The sequence below is a fragment of the Crocuta crocuta genome, unplaced genomic scaffold (genome assembly GCF_008692635.1).
Source record: "Crocuta crocuta isolate KB4526 unplaced genomic scaffold, BGI_CrCroc_1.0 scaffold26, whole genome shotgun sequence".
NCBI classification, from domain to species: domain Eukaryota; kingdom Metazoa; phylum Chordata; class Mammalia; order Carnivora; family Hyaenidae; genus Crocuta; species Crocuta crocuta.
Window position 1 is genome coordinate 16,794,290 of NW_027532249.1, and position 23,538 is coordinate 16,817,827.

The 23,538-nt window shown below is 35.4% G+C and overlaps 1 protein-coding gene across 3 annotated transcripts in view; it reads right to left on the reverse strand.

The window, feature by feature from the left end:
• The window catches only part of SS18 (SS18 subunit of BAF chromatin remodeling complex), a 105,951-nt gene that overhangs the window by 4,009 nt on the left and 78,404 nt on the right, over positions 1 to 23,538 (reverse strand). For 2 of the 3 annotated variants that reach the window (XM_077778089.1, XM_077778091.1), the window contains 3 exons: positions 21,250 to 21,342; positions 20,416 to 20,538; positions 17,435 to 17,568 (listed from right to left, as the gene is read on the reverse strand). In XM_077778089.1, the coding sequence (XP_077634215.1) occupies positions 17,435 to 17,568; positions 20,416 to 20,538; positions 21,250 to 21,342 (350 nt within the window). The remainder of the gene's footprint in view (positions 1 to 17,434; positions 17,569 to 20,415; positions 20,539 to 21,249; positions 21,343 to 23,538) is intronic. The other variant, XM_077778092.1, reaches the window with a different exon arrangement.

Here is a 23,538-nt window from a genome sequence, read left to right on the forward strand (position 1 = left end):
TCAGAGAAAGACAAACATCCTATGACTTTACTCATATGTGAAACTTAAGATACAAAACAGATAAACATAAGGGAAAGGAAGCAAAATATTATATAAAATGTAATATAAAAGCAGGGAAGGGGCAAAACATAAGAGACTCTTAAATAGAGAGAACAAAATGAGGGTTGCTGGAGGGGTTGTGGGTAGGCGGAAGAGCTAAATGGGTCAGGGACATGAAGGAAGACACTTGCTGGGATGAGCACTGGGTGTTATACACAGGGGATGAATCTCTGGAATCTATTCCTGAAATCATTATTGCACTATAGGCTAACTAACTTGGATGTAAATTTAAAAATAAATAAATAAAATAAAAATAAATTTTTTAAAAAGAAGGTATTCTAGAATTGAACTACTTCTATGCCTTAGGGAATAGTATCCTAAAAGTTTACATTTCTAAATAAGTAGATATATTTGAAAATCTCTTGAATGCCACTATATATCTATTGGAATAATACACTATAAAGAGAGTTAAGGTATTTTAAAAATATTAATGTACTTCCTATAGTTATATTCAGCAAAATTTAAAGTTAGTGCTCATCTTGAAATATTTATGGGTAGAATAGCAAATATAGAATTGGCTTTAAAATACTCTTTTAAAAAAAAGGTAGCATGGGAGGTATATAAAACACTATTAGCAAAATGTTGAGAATTGCTGAAGCTGGTTGGCAGGTATACAGGATGCATGATACTCCTTTTTTTTGTATTTGTGTAAAGATTCCTATAACACAAAGTTTAGAATAAGAAATAGGAGTCAATGCTTAGCATCTAGGAACTTCTTATTCAATTGCTTAATTCAGCTTTAGTATTTAGGTAATCTAAGTCTCAACTCTATTGTTACCTTTCTGAGTCTAAAAATGCTTTTTGAGACTCAGTTTCTTCACTTAAAAGGTAGGACTATAACATCTCCCTCTCTAGATCTCAATTTTCTTTTTATTCATGGTTAGATTCCTACCTCATCTGTTTTTTAGGGCACTTAAATTAAGAGAGGAAATTTTAAAAATTATAAAGTATTAAAAATAAGCAAGCCTCAATGCTGGAGGAAAATGGTCCTCTAGTCAATGTATGCAATGAGGTATTAATGATGAAAGTGACTTGCATATATTATGAATGATGTGAAAGCAGAAGAGAGGTTAAGAAATTATGTGCTATATAAGCTATAATTTATCTACTAAATTACGAATTACTTGACAGTAGTGGGGTAGGTACCAGGGGTTATCCATCTTTATACTCCAAGTACTGAAGAGTGCCTGACATGGACACAGAAGACTTCTTCAATATGTATGCCAAATACCATATTCAACCAATTACAAACATTTACTGAGCAACTATTATATGCTCATAACCATAATAAATTTGAAAAACAGGGAATAACATAAAATTATAAAAGTTCTATAGAGTTCAGAAATGAAAAGATTAGGGGCGCCTGCATGACTCCGTCGGTTAAACATCCAACTCTTGATTTCAGCTCAGGTCATGATCTCACAATTTGTGAGTTCAAGCACCGCATCAGGCTTTGTGCTGACAGCATGGAGCCTGCTTGGGATTCTCTCTCTCCCCCTCTCTCTGCCGCTCTACCACTCATGCTCTTTCTCTCTCAAAATAAATAAAGTAAAAGAAAAAAAAAGAAATGAAAAGATTAACACAGCTAAAATAATTAGAAAAACATTTCAGAGAATGTGGAAACCTTAAGAAAATAATAAAAAAATATGAATAGCAGAGAAAAGAAAATGGGGTATTTCAAATAAAGGAATAGCTAAAGCAAAGGCATGTTGGAAACACGGGTATAGAATACTTAGGCAAGTAGGGAGTAAAAAAGGAATATACAATAACAAAAAGCAGAAGCCATTAATTACTTGGCAATACAGAGCCTGAAGTAACAGAAATAAGTCTGGCTAATATTAATAACAATAGCTAACTCTTAATATAGCTCAATAACTAACACCTTACTATGTCTCAGACACTAATAAATGCTTTGTCTCCATCTATAACCTACACAGTTAATATTATCTCCATTTTATAGAAGTTGTTGAGGTGCTGAGAAATTAAGTAGTTGGCCCACACTTGTCCACACTGGCGGCATCAAATCAAACCATAAGCAAGCCCAAAGAAGTATGTTGTATATCTGTAATCATTAGCAAATTCTAGGGTTAAAAGTATGGGTTTGGGAGCCAAAAACCAATTTCTACTACTTAACATGGACTAGTAGGAACTCCACGACTTAACAGCTTCTTGTGCTTGAGAAAGTTACCTATCCTCCCTTCCTTGATTTTCTCACCTGGCAAATAAGAGTGATCATAATCTCCACCCCAAAGAGTTACTAGAGAAGAAAAACCTGAAAATGCTCTATAAACTACTCAAGAACACACGGGGTTTACTGGAGACAGCTTGAGGAAGTGAGTTCTAGTCAGTAGAGGTTCTAGTCACTCAGAATTTGCCACCTGGCAGCACCACTTCCTGGCTCTGTTATCTTGGGTAAATCACTCCAATTCTCTAAACCTCAGTTTCTCTATGTCGGCTTCTTCATTTTTTTTTTTCTTAACTACAAAATTCCTCTGGCTAGAGTGTAAAAAATGAATGAGAAAGAAAGATGGCAGAGTGGACGGACCTTGCCATGATGACGGTGGGAGATGTTGATGGTCTCTACTAAAGACAACAGTTACAGATAACTGGATGGATTTAAGAATGTTATGAGGAGGGTGGTTAACAAGATTCTGTCATGTATTAGATGCAGAGAGGGAGAAAAACTTAAATATCCAGTATGGCACTTGGCATTCTAGCTTAACGATAATATCTTTCTTCTTTGATAGAGAATACAGAGAGGAGGAGTAAGTCTGGGTAGAAAAAACTCATAAATTTGTTTTGCTTATGCTAAATTGATATACTTATGATACATCTAAGAGTGTCAGCTGGGCACAGGCAGAGAGAGAGGGAGACACAGAATCCAAAGCAGGCTCCAGGCTCCGAGCTGTCAGCACAGAGCCCGATTGAGGGCTCGAACCCACAAATGGTGAAATCATAACCTGAGCTGAAGTCGGACACTCAACAGACTGAGCGACCCAGATGCCCCAAAATTTCCTTCTTTTATTCATCTAACCATATAAGTCTTAAAATTATTGTCACAGTACTTTTTAGGGATTCTTCTCTCCCTCACACTCTCTTTCCCTCCCTCCCTCCTTTCCTTTCTTTCAGTAGGCTTCACGTCCAGCAAGGAGTCCAACACAGGGCTTAAATGCATGACCCTGAGATCAAGACCTGAGCTGAGATCAAGAGTGGGATGCTTCACCAACTGAGCCACCCAGGGGCCCTCTTTCTGTATTCTTATGATCACCATTCAAATTTAGGAAGTGAAGGTCTTATTTATTCACTTATTTATACTTTATTTATCAGTATTTACTGACTACTTGAGATGTTCTACTAGGTGATGGAAACTCAAAAGTGATTAAAAAAAAATAGACATGGTGCTGTCTTTAAAGGACTGACATTCTAGGGGAAGAGAGTATGACAATACATAATCTGTCAACAGAGATACACACTATGCTGAAAAATTTAAGCATCTAACGTAATTAATGAAATTTTCCCACTAAAATGAAGAACAAGGCAAGGATGTCCCCTCTCACCACTCTTTTACAACACTCTACTGGAATTCCTGAGTTATACCATAAGGAAAAGAAATAAATGTACACAGATGACATGATCATCTAGGTAGAAAACCTCAAAGAATCAACAAAAAAAAATCCTCTGAAACTAATAAACAAGCATTATAGGACCCAAGATTAGCATACAAAAATCAATCACTTATCTATATACCTATATTCATAGCAATGAACAAGTAGAAAGACCAAAAAAGAACTAAACAAATGGAAGAAATGTTCCTATCCACAAATGGATAGGAAAATCAATATTATTAAAATGTCAGTTCTTTCTTACTTCACCTAAAGATTCAACAAAATCCCAATCAAAATTCCGGTGTTACTTGTGGTTATTGACACATTTATTCTAAAGTTTACAGGGAGAAGTAGAAGCCCCAGAACAGCCAAATAGTGCTGAAGAAGAACAAAGCCAGAGGACTAAAACTTCCGACTTCAAGACTTACTATAAAGCTACAGCAATCATGACAGTGTGGTGCTGGTGAAAGAACAGAAAAACAGATCAATGAAACATTAAAGACAGCCCAGAAATAAACCCATATGAATTCAGTAAACTGATCTTTGATAAAGAAGCAATGGTAACACAATGGAGAAAATATGGTCTTTTCAACAAATAGTACTAGAACAACTGGACACCCACATGCGTGAATCAAGACAGAGATCTTAAATCCTTCACAAAAATGAACTCAAATTGGATCATAGACCTAAATGTAAAATACAAAAGAATAAAACTCCTGGAAGATAACACAGAAGAAAACCTCGATGACTCTGGGATTTGGTAATGACTTTTTAGATACAACACCAAAGGCATAATCCATAAAAGAAATAACTGATAAGATGGACTTCATTAAAAGTAAAATTTCCTACTGTTGAGAAGACAATGCAAGAGAAAGAGAAGGCAAGCCAGGAATATTTGCAAAAGACACATCTAATAAGGACTGTTATCCAAAATATACAAAGAATTCTTAAAACTCAACAATAACCAAACAACCCAATTAAAAAATGGTCCAAGACCTAAACTGACACCTCACTAAAGATATAAAGATGGCAAATAACTGAATATGAAAAGATCTCCACAGCATGTCATTTATAGAAATGCAAATTCTAATAATGAGATACCACTACACACCTATTAGAGTCACCACAATCTTGAACACTAACACCACCAAATACTAGCAAGGATGTGGAATGACAGAAACTCTCAATTACTGCTGCTGAGAATGCAAAATGGTACAGTCACAATGGAAGACAGTTGTGCAGTTTCTCACAAAACTAAACAGACTCTTACCATAGAATCCAGCAATCGTGCTCCTTGGTATTTATCCAAATGAGTTGAAATTTATGCCCACACAAAAACCTGCATATGGAAGTTTACAGTTTTATTCATAATTGCCAAAATTTAGAAGCAACCAAGATGCCGTTGAATAAATGGATGGATAAACAGCTATGGTACACCCAGACAATGGAATATTACTCACCACTAAAAAGAAATATGCTATCAAGCCATGAAAAGTCCTTAAAAAGCATACAGTTAAGTGAAATGCCAGTGAAATGAAAAGGCTACATACTACATGATTCCAAGTACATGACATTCTAGAAAAGGGAAAAATATGAAGAGAGTAAAAAGATCACTGGCGGCGGGGGGTTAGGGAGGAGAGAGAGATGAATAGAGGGGACAGAGGATTTTTAGGGTGATGAAACTATTCTGTAGGATACTATAATGGTGGATACATGTCATTATACATTTACCAAAACTCATATGACGTAAAACACCAAGAGTGAACTCTAATGTACACTATGGACTTGGGGTGATAATGACCTCTTAATGTAGGTTCACTGATTATAGCAAATAGAGCACTTTGGTGTGGGATATTGATAGCAGGAGAGGCTACACATATATAGGCTATACACATATATGAAAACTCTCTGTACTTTCTGCTCCATTTTGCTGTGAACCTTAAACTCCTCAAAAATATAAAGTCTATTAAATAAATTAAAACATGGGGCACTTGGATGGTTAAGTCAGTTAAGTGTCCAACTCCTGATGTCATCTCAGGTCATGACATCACGGTTCATGGGATCAAGCACCGCATCAGGCACAGAGCCTGCTATGGATTCTTTCTATCTCTTTCTGCCCCTCCCCAGCTCAAGCATGCACACACATGCATGCTCTTCTCTTTCTCTCATAATAAATAGATTTAAAACAAGAATTAAAGTATGTTTCCAGTCAAGATGGATTTACCCTCCAGCATGAAACAGCCAAAAACCACTCAAAACATATGAAATGAAATAATCCTATTCAGGACACAAGGTAACAAAGGACACCAGTCTGAGAAACTGGAAACAAATGAGGTGAGCCCTCTGATTACACATTTTACTGCACTGAAAGTCTCTCTACTGTGGTGTGTGGAGTGGAACTAAGGCTGAGTCTGAGTGAGGGAGAAAGCTGAGTTTGGAGAGAAAACAGGAGCTAGAGTTCACAGGATAGAGTACAAGAAAGGAAAGAAATGCACAGAGAGAAAACTGTGGAGATCTGAAGAGGAACTCTCTTAAGTGTTCAGTGTAGTACTGATATGCAAACGGATGCAAGGAAAACACACACCACAAGGATTAGGGGAAACAATACTTGGCATTCATAAAGAAATAGTGCTTATTCCCACCAGCCAGAGTGGAAAAACCTCGCAATTCAAGAGCCTTGAGTGGAGTACTCAAAAAGGTTTTACCTCAGTAGTAGAAATACTTAGCCCAGGACTAAACACTGCTCTGGTCCTGACTAACAAATCTTAAAAGCAATCCTCCTAGGATCAAGCTGTGTCTAAGTTACTTACTTGTATCCCAAATCAAAGCTCCAGAATATTTCTAAGAAGACATACTTATCTATCACCCAACAAAGTAAAAGTGATATTCACAGTTTCTGACATACAAACATAATCATGCATGCAAAGGATGAGGAAAATGACCCATAATGAGAAGGAAAAAAAACAAACAAGTGATCAAAAGTGGCCCAGATGTTAAGAATTATCAGAAAAGGATATTAGAACAGTTATCATACTTGTATTCTGTATGTTCAAAAATTTAGAGACACGGAAGATATAAAAAGGACCCAAACTGAAATTCTATTTAAAAAACCCAAACTGAAATTCTAGTGATGAAAAATACAATGTCTGTGACGAAAAATACCTGGGAATGGATTAAATGAAGATAAAAAATGAATAGGAAAATATTAGTGAACTTCAAGATACAGCAATATACCAAAATAAAACAGAAAAAACAGAAAATAAAAAATAGAGGATCAGTGAACTATGGGACAGTAGCCAAATATGCACATAACTGGGGAGAAGAGAAAGGGATATAGAAGTAAGAGACAGGAAAAATACTTGGTCAGAATTTTCCCAAATTTGATCAAAATCATGAAGTGATAAATCCAAGAAGCTATGTGAACCATAAAAAAACAGTCAAATAATTTCACAAAGGGAAAATCTTAAGAAACAGCCAAAAAAAAAAAAAAAAAGAACATAANATCCTGTCAACCTAGAATTCTATTCCCAAAATAAATATTTTCCAATAATGAGAGAGAAATAAACACGTTCTCAAATATACATGAGCTGAAGACCTGCATTACAATAAACATTAAAACAAAGTCCTTCAGGCAAAGGAAAATGCCAGATGGAACTATGAATCTACCAGAGGAGTGAAGCACACCAGACACAGTAACTACATGAGTAAATACATAAGATATTTTCTTATTACTGAAATATCTTTAAAGGATAACTGCTTTTTTAAAAACAAAAAATTCCATGTACTACATATAGTTTATAACATATGTACAAGTAAAATTTATTAACATATGTACAAGTAAAATTTATAACACTAACACAAAAGTTGAGTAGAAAGAAATGAAAGTAAACTATTGAAATGGTTCATACTATACATAAGGTGGTATAACATCACTTGAAATACGCTAAAATGGATGAACCTTAAAAACATTATGCTAAGTGAAAGAAGCCAATCACAAAACATTACATGTTGCATGATTCCATTTATCTCAAACATCCAGAATAGGAAAATCTATACAAACTGAAAGTAAACTACCTGTTTCCCAGGGCTGGGTGTTTGGAGATAAATGAATATACTGGAAAAAAAAAATCCCACTGAAGGGTACACTCTAAAATGTAAATGAACTGAAGTATGTGAATTATATCAATAAAGATGGTTTTCTGGGGTGCCTGGTGGCTTTATCAGTTAAGAGTCCCCCTCTTGGTTTTGGCTCAGGTCATAATCCCATGGTTCATGGGACTGAGTTCCGCATCAGGCTCTGGAACGACAGCACAGGGCCTGCTTGGGATTCTCTCCCTTCCCCACCCCTGTCCCTACTCCACTCACGCTCACTCTCTCAAAATAAACTTCAATAAATAAATAAATAATAGAATCTTTAAAAAAGTTTTTTTAAAAGCAGAAAAAATGATTCCAAATAAAATAGAAAAAGAACAAAATAAGAAAAATCAAAACGACGGATATAACCACATCAATAATTACATAAAACATAACATTCAAAGCCCCTCCATTAAAAGGCAGAGATTGTCAGATTGAATAAAAAAGAAAAACCTGACTAATGCTTCCTCCCTGAAATATAACTTAAACATAAAAACACAAATATGTTAAAAAAAAAAACAAAACAGATAAGGAGTGCCTGGCTGGCTCAGTTGGTAAAGCATGCAACTCTTGATCTCAGGGTTGTAAGTTCTAGCCCCACATTGGATGTAGACATTACTTAAAAATAAAATCTTTAAAAAAGAAATTAAAGGATAAGAAAATATATATATATAATTCTATCATTAACCCAAAGAAAGTTGGTGTGGCTGTATTAATATCAGAAAAATAGACCTTAGAGCAAAAAATATTATCAAGGATAAAGAAAGTTATTTCATAATAGTAAGAGGAGCAAATTAATCAACACATTTAAAAATTTTAAAATACAACATTTTAAAATTCCTAAAAATGTGTAAACCTTAAGAAGGTAGCATTCAGATACATAAAGCAGGGGCACCTGGGTGGCTCAGTTGGTTAAGCGTCCAACTCTTGATTCTGGCTCAGGGCAAGATCTCAGGGTTGTAAGATACAGCCTGTGTCAGTTCCAAGCTGGGCATGGAATTTTCTCTCTCTCTCCTTCTGTCCCTCCCCCACTCATGCTTACTCTCTCTCAAAAAAAAAAAAAAAAAAAAAAAAAAAACTAAAAAAAAAAAAGNNNAAAAAAAAAAAAAAAAAAAAAAAAATGCATGAAGCAAAAATGAAAAGAACTGCAAGGAAAAATAGATAAACGCAAATTATAGCCCGAGATTTAAAATCTTTTTCCCAATAATTAATACAGTAGAAAGGAAATCAGCAAAGATATAACGGACTTGAATAACACTATCAACCAACTTGATCTGACATTTATAGAACATCCTCACATACCATATTCTGGGCCATAAAGTAAGTCTCAATAAATGTGGAAGAATTGAAGTCACATTAAGTATATTCTGAGAACGGAATTAAATGAGAAATCAGTTGCAGAAAAATATCTGGAGAATCTCTATATTTGAAAAGTAAATTATATACTTTTAAATAACACTTGGATCAAAGAAAGCAAAATCAGAAAATATCTTCAACTGACTGAAATTAAGAACATAATATATACAAACTTGTGAGCTGCAGTATAAGAAGTACTTAGAGGGGAATTTACAGCAATAAACACCTATATTAGAAAGTAGGACAGTTCTTAAATCAATGAGAATCCAGCTATTACCTCAAGAAACCAGGAAAGAGCAAATGAAACCCAAAGCAAGCAGAAATAAAGAAATAATAAGAGGGCAGAATTCAGGGAAACAGAAAAACAAATGGGGCTGTAGGAGGAGGAATCTATAAAACCAAAAGCCAGCTCTCTGAGAAGATCAGTACAGTACATAAAAACTGGTAGCCAGATTAATTGGGGGGAAAAAAAAAGAGAGATAGAGAAGATACACATTACCAATATCAGAAATGGAAGAGGTAGTATCACTACTGATACTAGAGATATTAAAAGGATAAAAAAGAGATCAATCAACAAAATAAATGAAATGGACAAATTTACAAATACAAACACTTCTTCAAGAAGAAAATACAAACACCTGAACACCCTATGTCTAATAAAGATAATAAATTTGTAATTAAAAACCTTCCTGCAAAGAAAATCCAGGTCCAAACAGCTTCACTAGTGAATTGCACCAAACATTTTAGAAGAAATAATACCAATTTTATACACATCCTTCAGGAAAACTAAAAGAGGTGATTTCTTTCCAACTCACTTTATGAAACCTGTGCTATTCTGATAACAAAACCAGATAAACACATTAAAAGAAAACTAGAGTCCAATATCCCTCATAAGTATAAATGCATAAATTAACAAAATTTTAGCTGATCAGCTCCAACAACATATAAAAAGGATAATACCTTATGACCAAGTGAAGTTTATCCTACCTATGCAAGCTTGATCTAAAACTTGAAAATCAAATAATATTATTTAACATACTAAATTTAAAAAGGAAAGCTATGATTCCTTCAAAAGATAAGGAAAAACCATTTGACAAATTCCAATATTCATTCCTGATAAAAATTCTCAGCAAATTAAGAATATAGGCAACAGGGGCGCCTGGGTGGCTTAGTCGGTTAAGCGTCCGACTTTCGCTTGGGTCATGATCTCGCGGTTTGTGGGTTCGAGCCCCGCGTCGGGCTCTGTGCTGACTGCCAGCTCAGAGCCTGGAGCCTGTTTCAGTCTGTGATTCCCTCTCTCTCTGACCCTCCCCTGCTCACGCTGTCTCTCTCTCTCTCTCTCCTAGAAATAAATAAAACATTAAAAAAAAAAAAAAGAATATAGGCAACAACCTCGACCTGATAAAGGATATCTACACAAATCTGACACATCTTATGGAAGGCTGAAAGGCTGACTGTTAAGTCCCTGAGATCAGGAATAAGACAAAAGATGTCCACTTTCACTATTTCTATTCAACATTGTGTTAGAGGTTTTAAGGTGAGGATAGATTAAGGGGGAGAAATTTCTTTTGTAAAGAAAAAAAGTCTTTTTCCACATGATTTCTATGTGGAAATTTTGACAATCTACCAAAAATCTACTAGAAATAATAAGTGAGTTAATATTATAGTTCTGATAAAGTGTCAATATACAAAAACAAACTGTACTTTTATATAAGCAGCAATTAACAATTGTAAATTGAAATTTTAAAAAATTTACAACAGTATCAAAAATATAAAAATACTTAGAGATAAATCTGACAAAAATCTATGTAAGACCTGTATGCTGAAAACTATATAACACTGATGGAAAAAAAAAAATTAAAGGGACATATGCCATGCTCATAAAATGGATACTCACTGACCTTATGTTAAGATATAATTCTCCAATTCTATACATGTAAGGTAACTCCCATCAAAATATCTGTCGGTTTTTTTTTAGAAATTGACAAGCTGATTTTAAAATTCCTGTGTAAATGCAAAAACCAAAAAACGCCTAAACAACTTTGAAAAAGATTAAAGCTGGGAAACTAACAACACCTGACTTCAAAACTTACTATAAAACTATACTAAGACAGCATGGTATTGACGTAAAGACAGAGAAATAGGTCAGTCTGGAAATAGACATATTTATGATTTTCAACAAAGGTTCAAAGACAATTCGGTAGAGAAAGGCTAATCTTTTCAACAAATAGTGCTGAGAAAATGAGCTAGCCATTTGAAAAAATAAAATGTAAACTTCAGCTCGTGCTTCATAGAAAAATTAACTCAAAATGGATTATAGACTTAAATGTAAAGTCTAAAAATAAAAAGTTTCTAGCAGCACCTGGGTGGCTCAGTTGGTTAAGCATCCAACTCTTGATTTCGGCTCAGGTCCTAATCTCACTGTGAGATTAAGTTCCATGTCAGGCTCTGCACTGACAGTTTGGGATTCTCGCTCCCTCTCTCTCTGCCCCTCCCCCACTCAAGTCTCCCAAAAGAAACTATAAAATTAAATTAAATTAAATTTTTAAAAAATATAAGGCTTCTAGAAGAAAGCATTAAGAGAAAATATTTGTGACTCTAGGTTAAGTAAAGATTTCTCACACATAAAATCAAAAGCATGATACATAAAAGAAAAAGTTGATAAATTCAACTTCATAAAAATGTTAAAGTTCCTGTCTTCAAAAAACAATGTTGAAACAATGAACAGAGAAGCCACAGACTGCAGAAAAATATTTGCACATTATATATCTGATAAAGGACTTGTATGTACACTATACAAAGACCTCTCAAAATTCAATAAGAAAATAAAGATCTGAATTTTTTTTATTTTTTATTTTTTTTATTTATTTTTTTTTTATTTTTTATTTCTAGGAGAGAGAGAGAGAGAGAGACACAGCATGAGCAGGGGAGGGTCAGAGAGAGAGGGAGTCACAGGCTGAAACAGGCTCCAGGCTCTGAGCTGGCAGTCAGCACAGAGCCCGACGCGGGGCTCGAACCCACGAACCGCGAGATCATGACCCAAGCGAAAGTCGGACGCTTAACCGACTAAGCCACCCAGGCGCCCCAAAGATCTGAATTTTTTTTAAATAAGCAAAAGATTTGAACAGACATTTCAGAGAAGATACACAGATGGGAAAATAAGCACATGAGAAGGTAAGTCATCACTTGTCCTTTGGGACATGAAGATGAAAAGCACAATAAGCTATCGCCAGACATACATCAAAACAGGTAGAACTGAAAAAGACTGACTCCTCAAAAAGTATCAAAGTGCATACTTTTAATATGTGCACTTTATGGTATGTCAGTAATACTTCAAAAATGTTGTTTAAATACAAAAGGATAGGCAAATACAGTAGTTCCCCCTTATCCACAGTTTTGCTTTCTACAGTTTGAGTCACCCGTGGTCAACTGTGGTTCAGGAGCAGATGATTCTCCCAACATACTGACATACCGTCAGGTCAACAGCAGCCCAACGGTATGTCACATGCCTACGTCAATCAGCTCACCTCACCTTATCATGTAGACATTTTATCGGCTCACATCATCACAAGAAGGGTGAGTACAGTACAATCAGATATTTTGAGAGAGAACACATTTGCATAACTTTTATTACAACATAATGTTACATTTATTCTTCTCTTCTTTACTGTAGTTAATTTTTTACTGTGCCTAATTTATGAATTAAACTTTATCATGGGTATATTTGCATAGGTCAAATATAATATATATAGGGTTCAGTACTATCTGAGGTTTCTGAGGGTCTTAGAACATATCTTTTGTGGGTAAACAGGGGCTATCATAAAGTGAGGCAATGCCAAGTCGTTACTATTTTACATAGGCAGAAAGACTCCTTGATATGATATGATGACATATCAGAGCAGAGATTTGAAGAAAGGGAGGAAGACAACTATACATCTTAGGGAAGAGTTCTGGCAGAAAGGATGCAACAAATACAAAGGTTCTGAGGTAGAAACACGCTTGATGTGTTTAAGGAAGAGTAAACTGACTGAAGCGAAGAGAATGAGGGCAGCTATAAATACAGAGATGAAGTGAGGGGCACCTGAGTGGCTCAGTCAGTTGAGCGTCCGATCATAATCTTGCAGTTGGTTGAATTGAAGCCCCGCGTCAGTCTCTGTGCTGACAGCTCAGAGCCTGGAGCCTGCTTTGGATTCTGTGTCTCTCTCTCTGCCCCTTCCCCACTTGTGTGCTTGCTCTTTCTCTCTCTCAAAAATAAATAAACAAACATTAAAATAATTTAAAAATACAGAGATGAAGTGGTGGGACACATAGAGGGGGCACAAGTCATGTAGGACTTTACAAGTTATTCTAACGTCTTGCTTTTACTTTACGTAAGACTGAAGTCACCACAGGGCTTTCCGCAGGGGGTGGCATAATCTGACGAATGTTTTTAAAAGATCACCCTGGGTCCTATGTGGAGCGTATCCTATAGCAGAGCTAGGACAGGAGCAGAAGACCAGGGAGGAGGGTACTGCAATGGTCCAGGTGAATGACAGTTGTAACTTCGACTTGGGTAAGAGCAGGAGGTTGTAAAAACTGGGTCAGATACTGGATATATTTTGAAAAGGTGATGAAAATTTGCTGGCTCACAAGATGTTTGATTTGGAAAAAAAAGAGGAAAGCCAAGATGACTCCAGGTTTTTAGCCTGAGGAACTGAAAGAATCAAAACAGCAGCCCCTAGCAAGACTTTCTCTCTCAATTTTCCCCCTTTTACTTCATCCTGCACACTGCCATTGAGTCATCTGCCTCAACCACCACTATAAGCACATTACTATTGGATTTAAGAATCTGTATTAGTTTTCTATTCCCTTCATTATCTTGAAGAGTTGAACTACTTTCCCTAAAATAAAAATACCAACAAGTGTTTGGATTGGGGGACACAGATAAGGTGAAATCTATGATAAATATGGGCAGACTACTAACACTAGAGTAACTAAGGGAAGGAGATGTGGCTGGCACAAACATCATGAGTGTTTATCTGTAGTACCATCCCAAATTCCCAAGAACTTTAGGGAATGGAATAATTATAATGAAAGAGGTAGTGTATCATAAATCTATCATATATGTTATATTATCACAATACATAATTTCATGTATCATGTTCACCAAGTGCCAGGCACAGTTAACACATTATATACATCATTTAAAACGTTTCATAAAGGCTCCAAATGTCAGGATAAAGTCCAAGTCCCCTAACATGGCTTGTGAGAATCTTGCCAATCTGAACCTCACTTCTCTCTCCAATCTTGCCTCTCCCTCCTCATGCCTCTGCTTCACTCATCCACACCCCTCAACATTAGTCCTTTGTGATGCACTTTCCTTTCTGACCAGAATACACTTCCCTTTTCTATGTCTACTTGTCTATACCTACTCATCCTTGGGCCCTGACACTATTATAATACTTCCCAAAGAACATTTTTTCTGTGATCTAGATTAGGAGCCCCCTTCCACAAAAATCTTGCCGTTAAGTACTTCTCACACTATATTATATCATCTGTTTATTTTTCTGGATCTCACCTAGATTTAAGTTCATAAAGGCAGAGGTTATGTCTGTCTTATTTCCCAATGTACCCTGATCGTGGATAGTTGGCATATAAATATTGCTCAAGAAACATTTACTTAATCACTGACGTTAAGCTTAGGGGATTTAGAAATCACACCATTTAGAGAGAAAATGGTTAGTCTAGTCCACAACATTCTGAAGTTGATGGAAGTGGCAAGACATCCAAAAGAGAGATGTTCTGTACAAGATGAAAAAAATGGAGCTGAAGTGGGGTTGCAGAGGATGGGGCTAAGGATACTAAAAATAAACACAGGGCGAGTAGAGAGACCAAGAAAAGCACTGAGCCAAGCATGGATATTTAGTTAAAAGAAAGATAAGAAACAAGTAAAAAAATAAAGAAGGAATCACTAGAAATCCAAGAGAAATAAAAAAGCACAGTAATAAGCAAAGAAGACCATTTAAAAACAAAAACAGGAACATGTGTCAAATGTGTCGATAGTGAAGTCAAGAAGGGCGCCTGGGTGGCTCAGTCAGTTGAGCGTCCAACTCTTATTTTTGGCTCAGGTCAGAATCTCATGGTCGTGGGATTGAGCCCCGGGGCTCTGTGCTGAGCGTGGACCTGCTTGGGATTCTCTCTCCCTCTCTCTGTCCCTCACCTGCTCGTGCACGCACGCACCCACGTGCGCGCGCACACACACACACGTTCTCTCTCTCTCTCAATAAATAATAAACATTCAAAAGTAAAGTTAACAAAGACCAAGATAGTTTTTCCACCAGCCACAGGAACTATGTCTGTTTTAACTCCTCCAGGACCTAATACAGTGTCCAGCACATGTAGATAATTAATAAACATTTGCTGACTGAGACAATAAATGATCTGAAGCTCATTTTTTAAAAAGTTAACTTGTGGGGGGTGCCTAGGTGGCTCAGTCAATAAAGCATCTGATTCTTTGATCATGAGTTCAAGCCCCACATCAGGTGTTGAGCCTACTTCAAAAAATCAATTAATTAATTAATTAATTAAAAATAGATAAAAATTAAAAAGTTAACTTGTGGGGCACCTGGGTGGCTCAGTCGGTTAAACGTCTGACTTCGGCTCAGGTCATGATCTCCCGGTTTGTGGGTTCGAGCCCCGCGTTGGGCTCTATGCTGACAGCTCAGAGTCTGGAGCCTGTTTCAGATTCTGTGTCTCCCTCTCTCTCTGACCCTCCCCTGCTCAGGCTCACTCACTCACTCTCTCACACTCTCTCTCTCTCTCTCTCAGAAATAAATAAAACATTAAAGAAAAAAAGTAAAAAGTTAACTTGTGGATTAGAATGAGCCTAAATCTTCGCTCAGAAATCTTCCCTTTGAACATTCATTAGCCAAGACTTATTTCACTTTTTAAATAAAATTTCTGCCTAACCCTTTGATTTAGTGACTATATTTTTAAAAATATTACTCATTTGTTTTTACCTTTTTAGTTTAAGTCTCTTTTATCTTTACCTTTATCACTTAAATAGGAAGTATCAGGACAAGGGGCTATAGGCTTGAGAGAGCACTGATAGAAGAACTGCTCATACCTCAAGTTCTAGTTACTACTACACTGAGTGGTTCCTCAAACCAGATCACCTACACTGGCCCTGGAACCACAACTAACAAACAAACAAAAAAAATTCACCTGTTTTAGGTAGCTTCAGTAGTGAGCAGACCAGATTATCCCCACTAGTAGGTCATTAGACAAATCTGAAATCAATCTAAAGAAACTGCCAACATAATACATCATTTTCACTATAATTTAGTTTGTATAATAGCAAGATTCAGAAAACAATGACTGTGGCACAGATTAGGAAGTCTAAAAAGTTTACTAATGAAAAGAAGGAATTTAAAGGGTTCAAGAGGATATAGTCCTCTTAGGATGAGATACAGCTCTGTATATATGTAGAAGGACAGATAACAGGAGATAAAGATTTTTAATACTTGAGATAATGGATATGTGTATGAAAGGAGGCAAAAGAGTCAGAAGTGAGTATGAATTTAAAGACACAGGACGCCACAAATGTGGTAGAAGGTAATGGGTATGCTGAAGCAAAGACAAGAGCTACTAAGAACGTTGACAGATGGATTCCATATTCCTGTATGTCAATCAATGCACAGTCTTCAGCAACAAATGTGAAGGAGATGAGAGAAATCAAGGGCGACTGGGTGGCTCTGTCAGTTAAGTGGCAGACTTCGGCTCAGGTCATGATCTCACGGTCTGTGAGTTCAAGCCCTGCGTCGGGCTCTGCGCTGACAGCTCAGACCCCAGAGCCTGCTTTGGATTCTGTGTCTCCCTCTCTCTCTGTCCTTTCCCTGTTTGTGCTCTGGCTCTCTCTCTTCAAAAATAAAGATTAAAGAAAAAAAAAAAAAAGAAAAAAAAAGGAGAGGGAATGACGTCTGGAATGCCTACAGGAAGTATGCCTGGGTAGAGATCAGAGAGAGAAAGAGAATATGAATGAATATCAATGAATGCTGGGGTACAAAGATAAGACATGTTTTACATGTGACAGTAACTATGATCAACTGTGCTTGCATTCTATGAAAAAGACTTAAAAGTAAATTTTTTTGTTAACTCATACTATGAACAGGAGGAGGGAAAAATGAGCCTTCAAGTGAAAAACAACCTTATCAAAAGTGAACAAATAATGGGGCCATCACACAGTTGGCCAAATAATTTACCTGGTCATATCCATAAGGCCTCTGCTGTGGTGGCTGTGGTGGTCCAGGCTGTGTTGGTCTATAACCCCCATACTGCTGACCTTGTCCTTGTGGGTAGTTAGGATACTGAGGACCTGGACCACCCTGTGAAGGACCTGCAAAATAATGAACACAAACAAAACAGATAAAAACAGAACTCTCCAAAGGGTTTAGAACTAGATGCTATTATGTTTTTATATCTAAACAAAAAAGGATAGTTCGGTATCTTGATCTTCTCCAATGCTTTTTGAAATAAATTCCAAAGGTTGTAAGAATGAAAATCTTGTAAGGATACTGCCATGTACAAAATGTTTTGATTTGGTGTAACTAGTCAGCTATGTGTCAGTCATTAATTTTTTCTTTTTCCCCAAATACGTAAAAGAGACTCAGGAGTTGTTAAGCAGGTTAATTCCATGGTATCAATAAAATTCATCTATACCTCTACTAGAAAGTTAACTGCTATAAGCAACAGGTAAAAGGAAAAGCAAGAAGGACCCTAGGTGGCTCAGTCAGTTAAGTGTCCAACTCTTGGTTTCAGCTCAGGTCATGATCTCATGGAAAATGAGTCTGAGCGCCCCACGAGCCCAGTGTCAGACTCTCTCCCATTCTCTCTTCCCATCCCCTGCAGACGTGCATGCACTCTCTCTCAAAATAAATAAACTTTAAAAATAAAAGTAAAAAAATAAATCAAAGAAAAAGCAAGCAGCAGATTCAAATTAAAATATTAAAATAACTTCTGAATAAAGTTTGGGAATCAGTGATATTTACAGCCGCATGATTCTAGATTTACACTTGTAATCACCAAAGAATCAAAAAGAGTAATTTTCCATGAAATTCTAGATTGACATTTGCAACCACCAAAAGAATGCTTTATTCTCTGCACTAATAAGCTTACTATCACAACATTTTCATATCAAAACTGAAGAATACTTGAAAAGCCACAGGTTGCATGTGAAAAAACTTGACTCAAAAGTTACACTCTGTGTACCAATCACCTTTAAAACTTAGCCCATAAAAATGAATGATTTCCAATTCCAGAGATAGCAAGGGACTAATCTGGCTTGCCAAACAAATATGTCTGTTTCATAAATTCCACTACTGCCTATTGTAAAGAATGCTTTATAAAGCATAAGCTGAAAAGCTTTGACACTTAAATGTTTTCTATCATAGCCATTCAAAATCTGCCATAAAAACACTGATGGCAAAGGAAAGTGTCAAAAGAGAATAAATTTTCAAGCTTAAATAAAATCTATTGGTCTATTATTTATTTAATTATTATACATTCAATTATTAAAAATCTAACTCTTCTATTAGAAGAAAGTATGACAACAGAAGGCTACAAATAAGCAAAATGAGAACTTCTCCTTTGGGATTCCCAAGGTTAAACAAAACGGCAGTTAACTATTCTAACCAAAAATACTACATCTCATTTACTCTCTCTTCCCATGGAAAATAATATTTGTCTCAAATAAATGAATTTGCCTAATTCAACCACATATTTGTTTTCCCATAAACACAATAAAACCAGAATACTTATTCAAAACACAAATATTCAATGGTCATGAAATGAAAATGCCATTTGAGAAGAGTAAGAAAGTTCCTTTGTAAAAACAAGAAATCCCGGGACACTTGGGTGGCTCTGTTGGTTAAGTTGATTAACTCTTAATCTCAGCTTAGGTCTTGATCTCAGGGTAGTGAGTTTAAGCCATGCTGGAGCCCACTTAAAAAACAACAACAACAACAAAAACAAACAAGAAATCCGTGGAGTATTTCTAAAAAAAAATTTTTTTTAATGTTTATTTTTGAGTGAAAGAGAGTGCAAGTGGGACAGGGGCAGAGAGAGAGGGAGATACAGAATCTGAAGCAGGTTCCAGGCTCTGAGCTGTCAGCACAGAGTTCGATGTGGGGCTCAAACACTGTGAGATCATGAAGTGGGCTGAAGTAGGATGCTTAACTGCCTGAGGCACCCAGGCATCCCCATCCATGGAATCTTTCTACAGTCATATCTCAATTAAAGAACTAGAACTTATCAGTTAGAACTTATCAAATGCCTGGCTCCCAAAACTGACTAAATTTCAATGCATAAGTTGAAGAAACAAGCTAGTTTCAACCTGATTTTTGTTCTGAGATTTGCTATAATGAGTAGAGAAAGGTGCCCATAGAAATCTCAGAGATGAAAATAATGAATAAAAATAAGATATTACTGATGTAAAAAAAAGACTATGTTAGCAAAAGATGATGTCAGATTAGTAAGCAGTTACTTCTCTAACATCAGAACCGTATTTTCCCATAAATATAGTGACAGCAACCTAAAATTTAAGAATGAGATATCAGGTCTTTATCATTCCCCACTCCCTATCTAATAAAGTTATTTAAACCCAGATATCCAGCTACTATAACTCTTAGTGTGAGTTTCTAATAAGAAAATATAGCTATGCTTCCCCAAACTCTGTAAGATACATAACAGCAATAAATACACCTCTATGGCTGTGTATATTGCTATTTAACCAAAGAATGACAAAAGCATTTTCTTTAAGCATTCCAAATAAATCTCATTTGTACTCCAAAAATCAATGTTATTTTTCATAGTAACGGTCATTAGTTTTAGAAATAAGTTTGCTAAGCGAATTATGTAGATATGGTCAATAACAACCCAATTCATCAGTTTTCCAAGCACACACAAAGCTACTGGCTGGTCATGAATGTCAAAGAGGTTTAAGAATTCATTTAAAGAACTCAGTTTAAATGATTACATACCTTACCTCTGGCAAATGAACCATCTCTAGTTTACGTTTCTTTTTAAATGGATTACCAGTTTATCAGAAAAACATTTTAAATTACTCAAGTCAGTAACAGATTCAGTTAAATAAAATTGTAAATGTTCAAAAATGAGAATTCTTAGAAAAATAAACATTAAATATGCACTTCAGTATTTCAAAACAAAGCTGCAAAAGAGCAATTACCGTAGCCCTGCTGCTGGCCTGGATAGCCCTGCTGGCCTGGGTACTGCTGTTGCTGGGGCGGGTACCCCTGCTGGGGAGGTGGTCCTTGGTAAGCATCTTGCTGTTGGCCATACTGTGAATTTCCTACAGGATAATTGGAGAAGAGGAAAAAAGAAAAAACTGAGAAGTTTGCTTAATTATTTTTTTTTACTCTAAGATGCATAGCCAACAACACAAGAACAAAATGAAATGCCATATTGATTTTTGAAAGTTAACAAAACAAAGAAAAAACTCAAACCAAACAGAAGGATTTCGGCCAAACAAACTGCAGTTAAAGCCAATTTTGCAAGGTTGAACTGCAGCATTTTCAGCGTCTCTGCCATACGAGCATTACATTTACTGGAACATCACAGTCATAAGATCATGACTATGCTAAATAAAATAAAAAAGACAAAATTAAAGACAGCTACAAGAGCACACACTAGCTACACAAGATCAGCAAGCTGTTTCCTAAAGGCACTATACTTATATGTAAAATTATACATATGTAAACACACACAAGAAAAAAAATTGGACCGATGGATTTACGTTCAAATAGAAAATTTCCACTGAGGAAAAATTTATTTTTAAATGTTTTAGTCTTTTTATTGTTGTTAGAAATGGCAAGTCACGGTTACACATTTTAAATATTTGTAAGGAAATTATTTTAATTGTTCTGGGCTCCCTGTAACTTTCAAGACAGCCAGCAACTAGTATTCTACAAGAGCTTTGCATGGGTAGAAGTTGTTTATGCAAGAATTTTCATTCCTGTAGAAGGGGATATATATGTGTATGTGTGTGAAGGTATATAGATACCTCCTTCGTAGTAATGTTGTGAGGAATCCTCATAAGGCCTATCGTAGCCTTGTTCAGGATACGACGGTTGCTGATAACCGTAATCATTATGACCTACATCAATTCGACAAGAGACAGGAAGAAACGTTAATGGCCACTGAGTGAAAACCCTAAATATATTTAAACTTTCAGATAAAACTGAAAAAAAAGAAAAAGAAATGGAAATACATAAAAAATAATTTCAATTGCATTAGCCAAATATTTACCAATGTGATTGTTTTCATATTGAGATAACGTGCAAATTTTTAAAAGCAAAAAACAGTAGTTTTAGAAACATTACACTTAGTCTTAACTGATAATCCTCATCAAGGGGGAGGGGGAGAAAAACCTCATCTTCAATTTTTTAAAAAAAGAAAGAATGAAAGCATTTAGGCCTTTCACATGTAAATAACTTGAATTAAATTAGAATGAACAAAGGAAGCAATTATCATATTTTGTCAAACACCTGTTCTGCTGGTCGCCAATTCCACAGCATATGCTAAAACAATGCAAAATATAAAAAAGCTCCACAAGTTTTTATCCCTGAAAGAAACTGAAACACATTTTTCACATTCTATTTACTTGCATAAAGTATATGTATCTAATAAAGTATCTTCAGATATAAGAATATTATTGCTTAACAGTGCCATTATAGAAGTCTTTAGAAACTACTTCTAGAGTATCATAAACATATACCTTCATAAAATTAATACTGTGTTAAGTGCTAGAGTACACCTTTAGTTTTAAGGCTCGATAAATTTTATGACTGGACTTTAATGAAAATCAATAGTCGTCTAGTTCTTTTAACTAAGTAGCACTAAGAAAATTTCCATAACGCTTCAGTTAGCTAAAAATCAAAATTTTCAAAGAATGCCTAATTAAGACAGAATAGTTATGAATAAATGTTATACTAAGTGTTCTAGGATTCCAACATTCCCAAACTACCTCATAAATATCCACATTAAGGGTTGGCAAACTATGGCCTGCAGTATAAATATGACCAGTGGCCTGTTTTTGTAAATAAAGTTTTACTGGAACACTGGCATGCCCATTCACATTTTATACAGCTATTTTCATGCTACAACAAGGGTTCAGTAGTTAAGACTAAGACCATATGGCCCACAAAGACTAAAATTCTTACTCTCTGCCTCTTTAGAGAAAAAAGTTTGCCGACTCCTAATCTACATATTTACTGGCATAAATATCTGGTAAGAAAACATCCAATGCTGTATAAGAAAATTGTTGTTATAAAAGGAATACTCTACATAAATGTCAGAAAAACGTATTAATACACACCTATGCAAAACTGATACCATTTATATTTTTTAATTCTCTGATGTAATAAATTTACAGTTCTGATATATACAAAAATAATATATCTATCTGTTTTGAACAGAAAGGTCATATTTATAACAATATACCTTTCACATTTCTGGAAATACTCAGAACCAAAATAATAGCGTCAAATTCAACTCAGTTACGTAAAATGTATTTTAAAAATTAAAACAATTGTTTAATTTCAAACTTCCTAATACACAAAATTTAACTAGATTTCACTTCTTTAAAATATCCAGTCTGTAAACATTCTGAAGTTTTTTATCAAAAAAAAAAAAATCTTAATGTAATATCTACATGTGAAAGAAAAAAGAAAATAACTCAACATTATGAATATTCAGGGCAAGAAAACCTGAGATTTAAAAAAATTTGTCATTTTCTAACAAGAAATATCCGTACACACCCTCACTATCACTGGCAAACATTTATCATATGCAAAATTCTACAGGTGAGAGTGTTTGCTCTGCCTCTGCATAAAAACCAGTGTCCTTATACCGATGTACCTTTATGATTTATAATATGAACCAAAAAATGGCAGGCTAAATGATTCTTTAAATACACCACATTCTGTTTTCTTACTAGTTTACATTAGGTTCAAATCACCAGTCCCAGGACTTTAGCTTTTTAATTTTTAGTTTCTCCAAGTTTCTCTGTTAAGTAGTTTACCTAAATATACCAAGGGAGCTTACTGGATAAATGAAGTTTTGACAAATCCTTGCATAACAAGACAAATCATACTGTAATGTGAATAGCTACCTCTAATTTATCACAGTTGTATATGTTTGGATTATTTTTTTCCTCAACACTGTTATCATAAAATTTTCAAACATACAGAAAAACTGAAAGCACTGTACAGTGAAAGCCTACTTCTGCTTGGATCATTACTAAGTACAATGCATCTTGAGTGACCACTTTTTCACAAGCCACCTTCTCGCT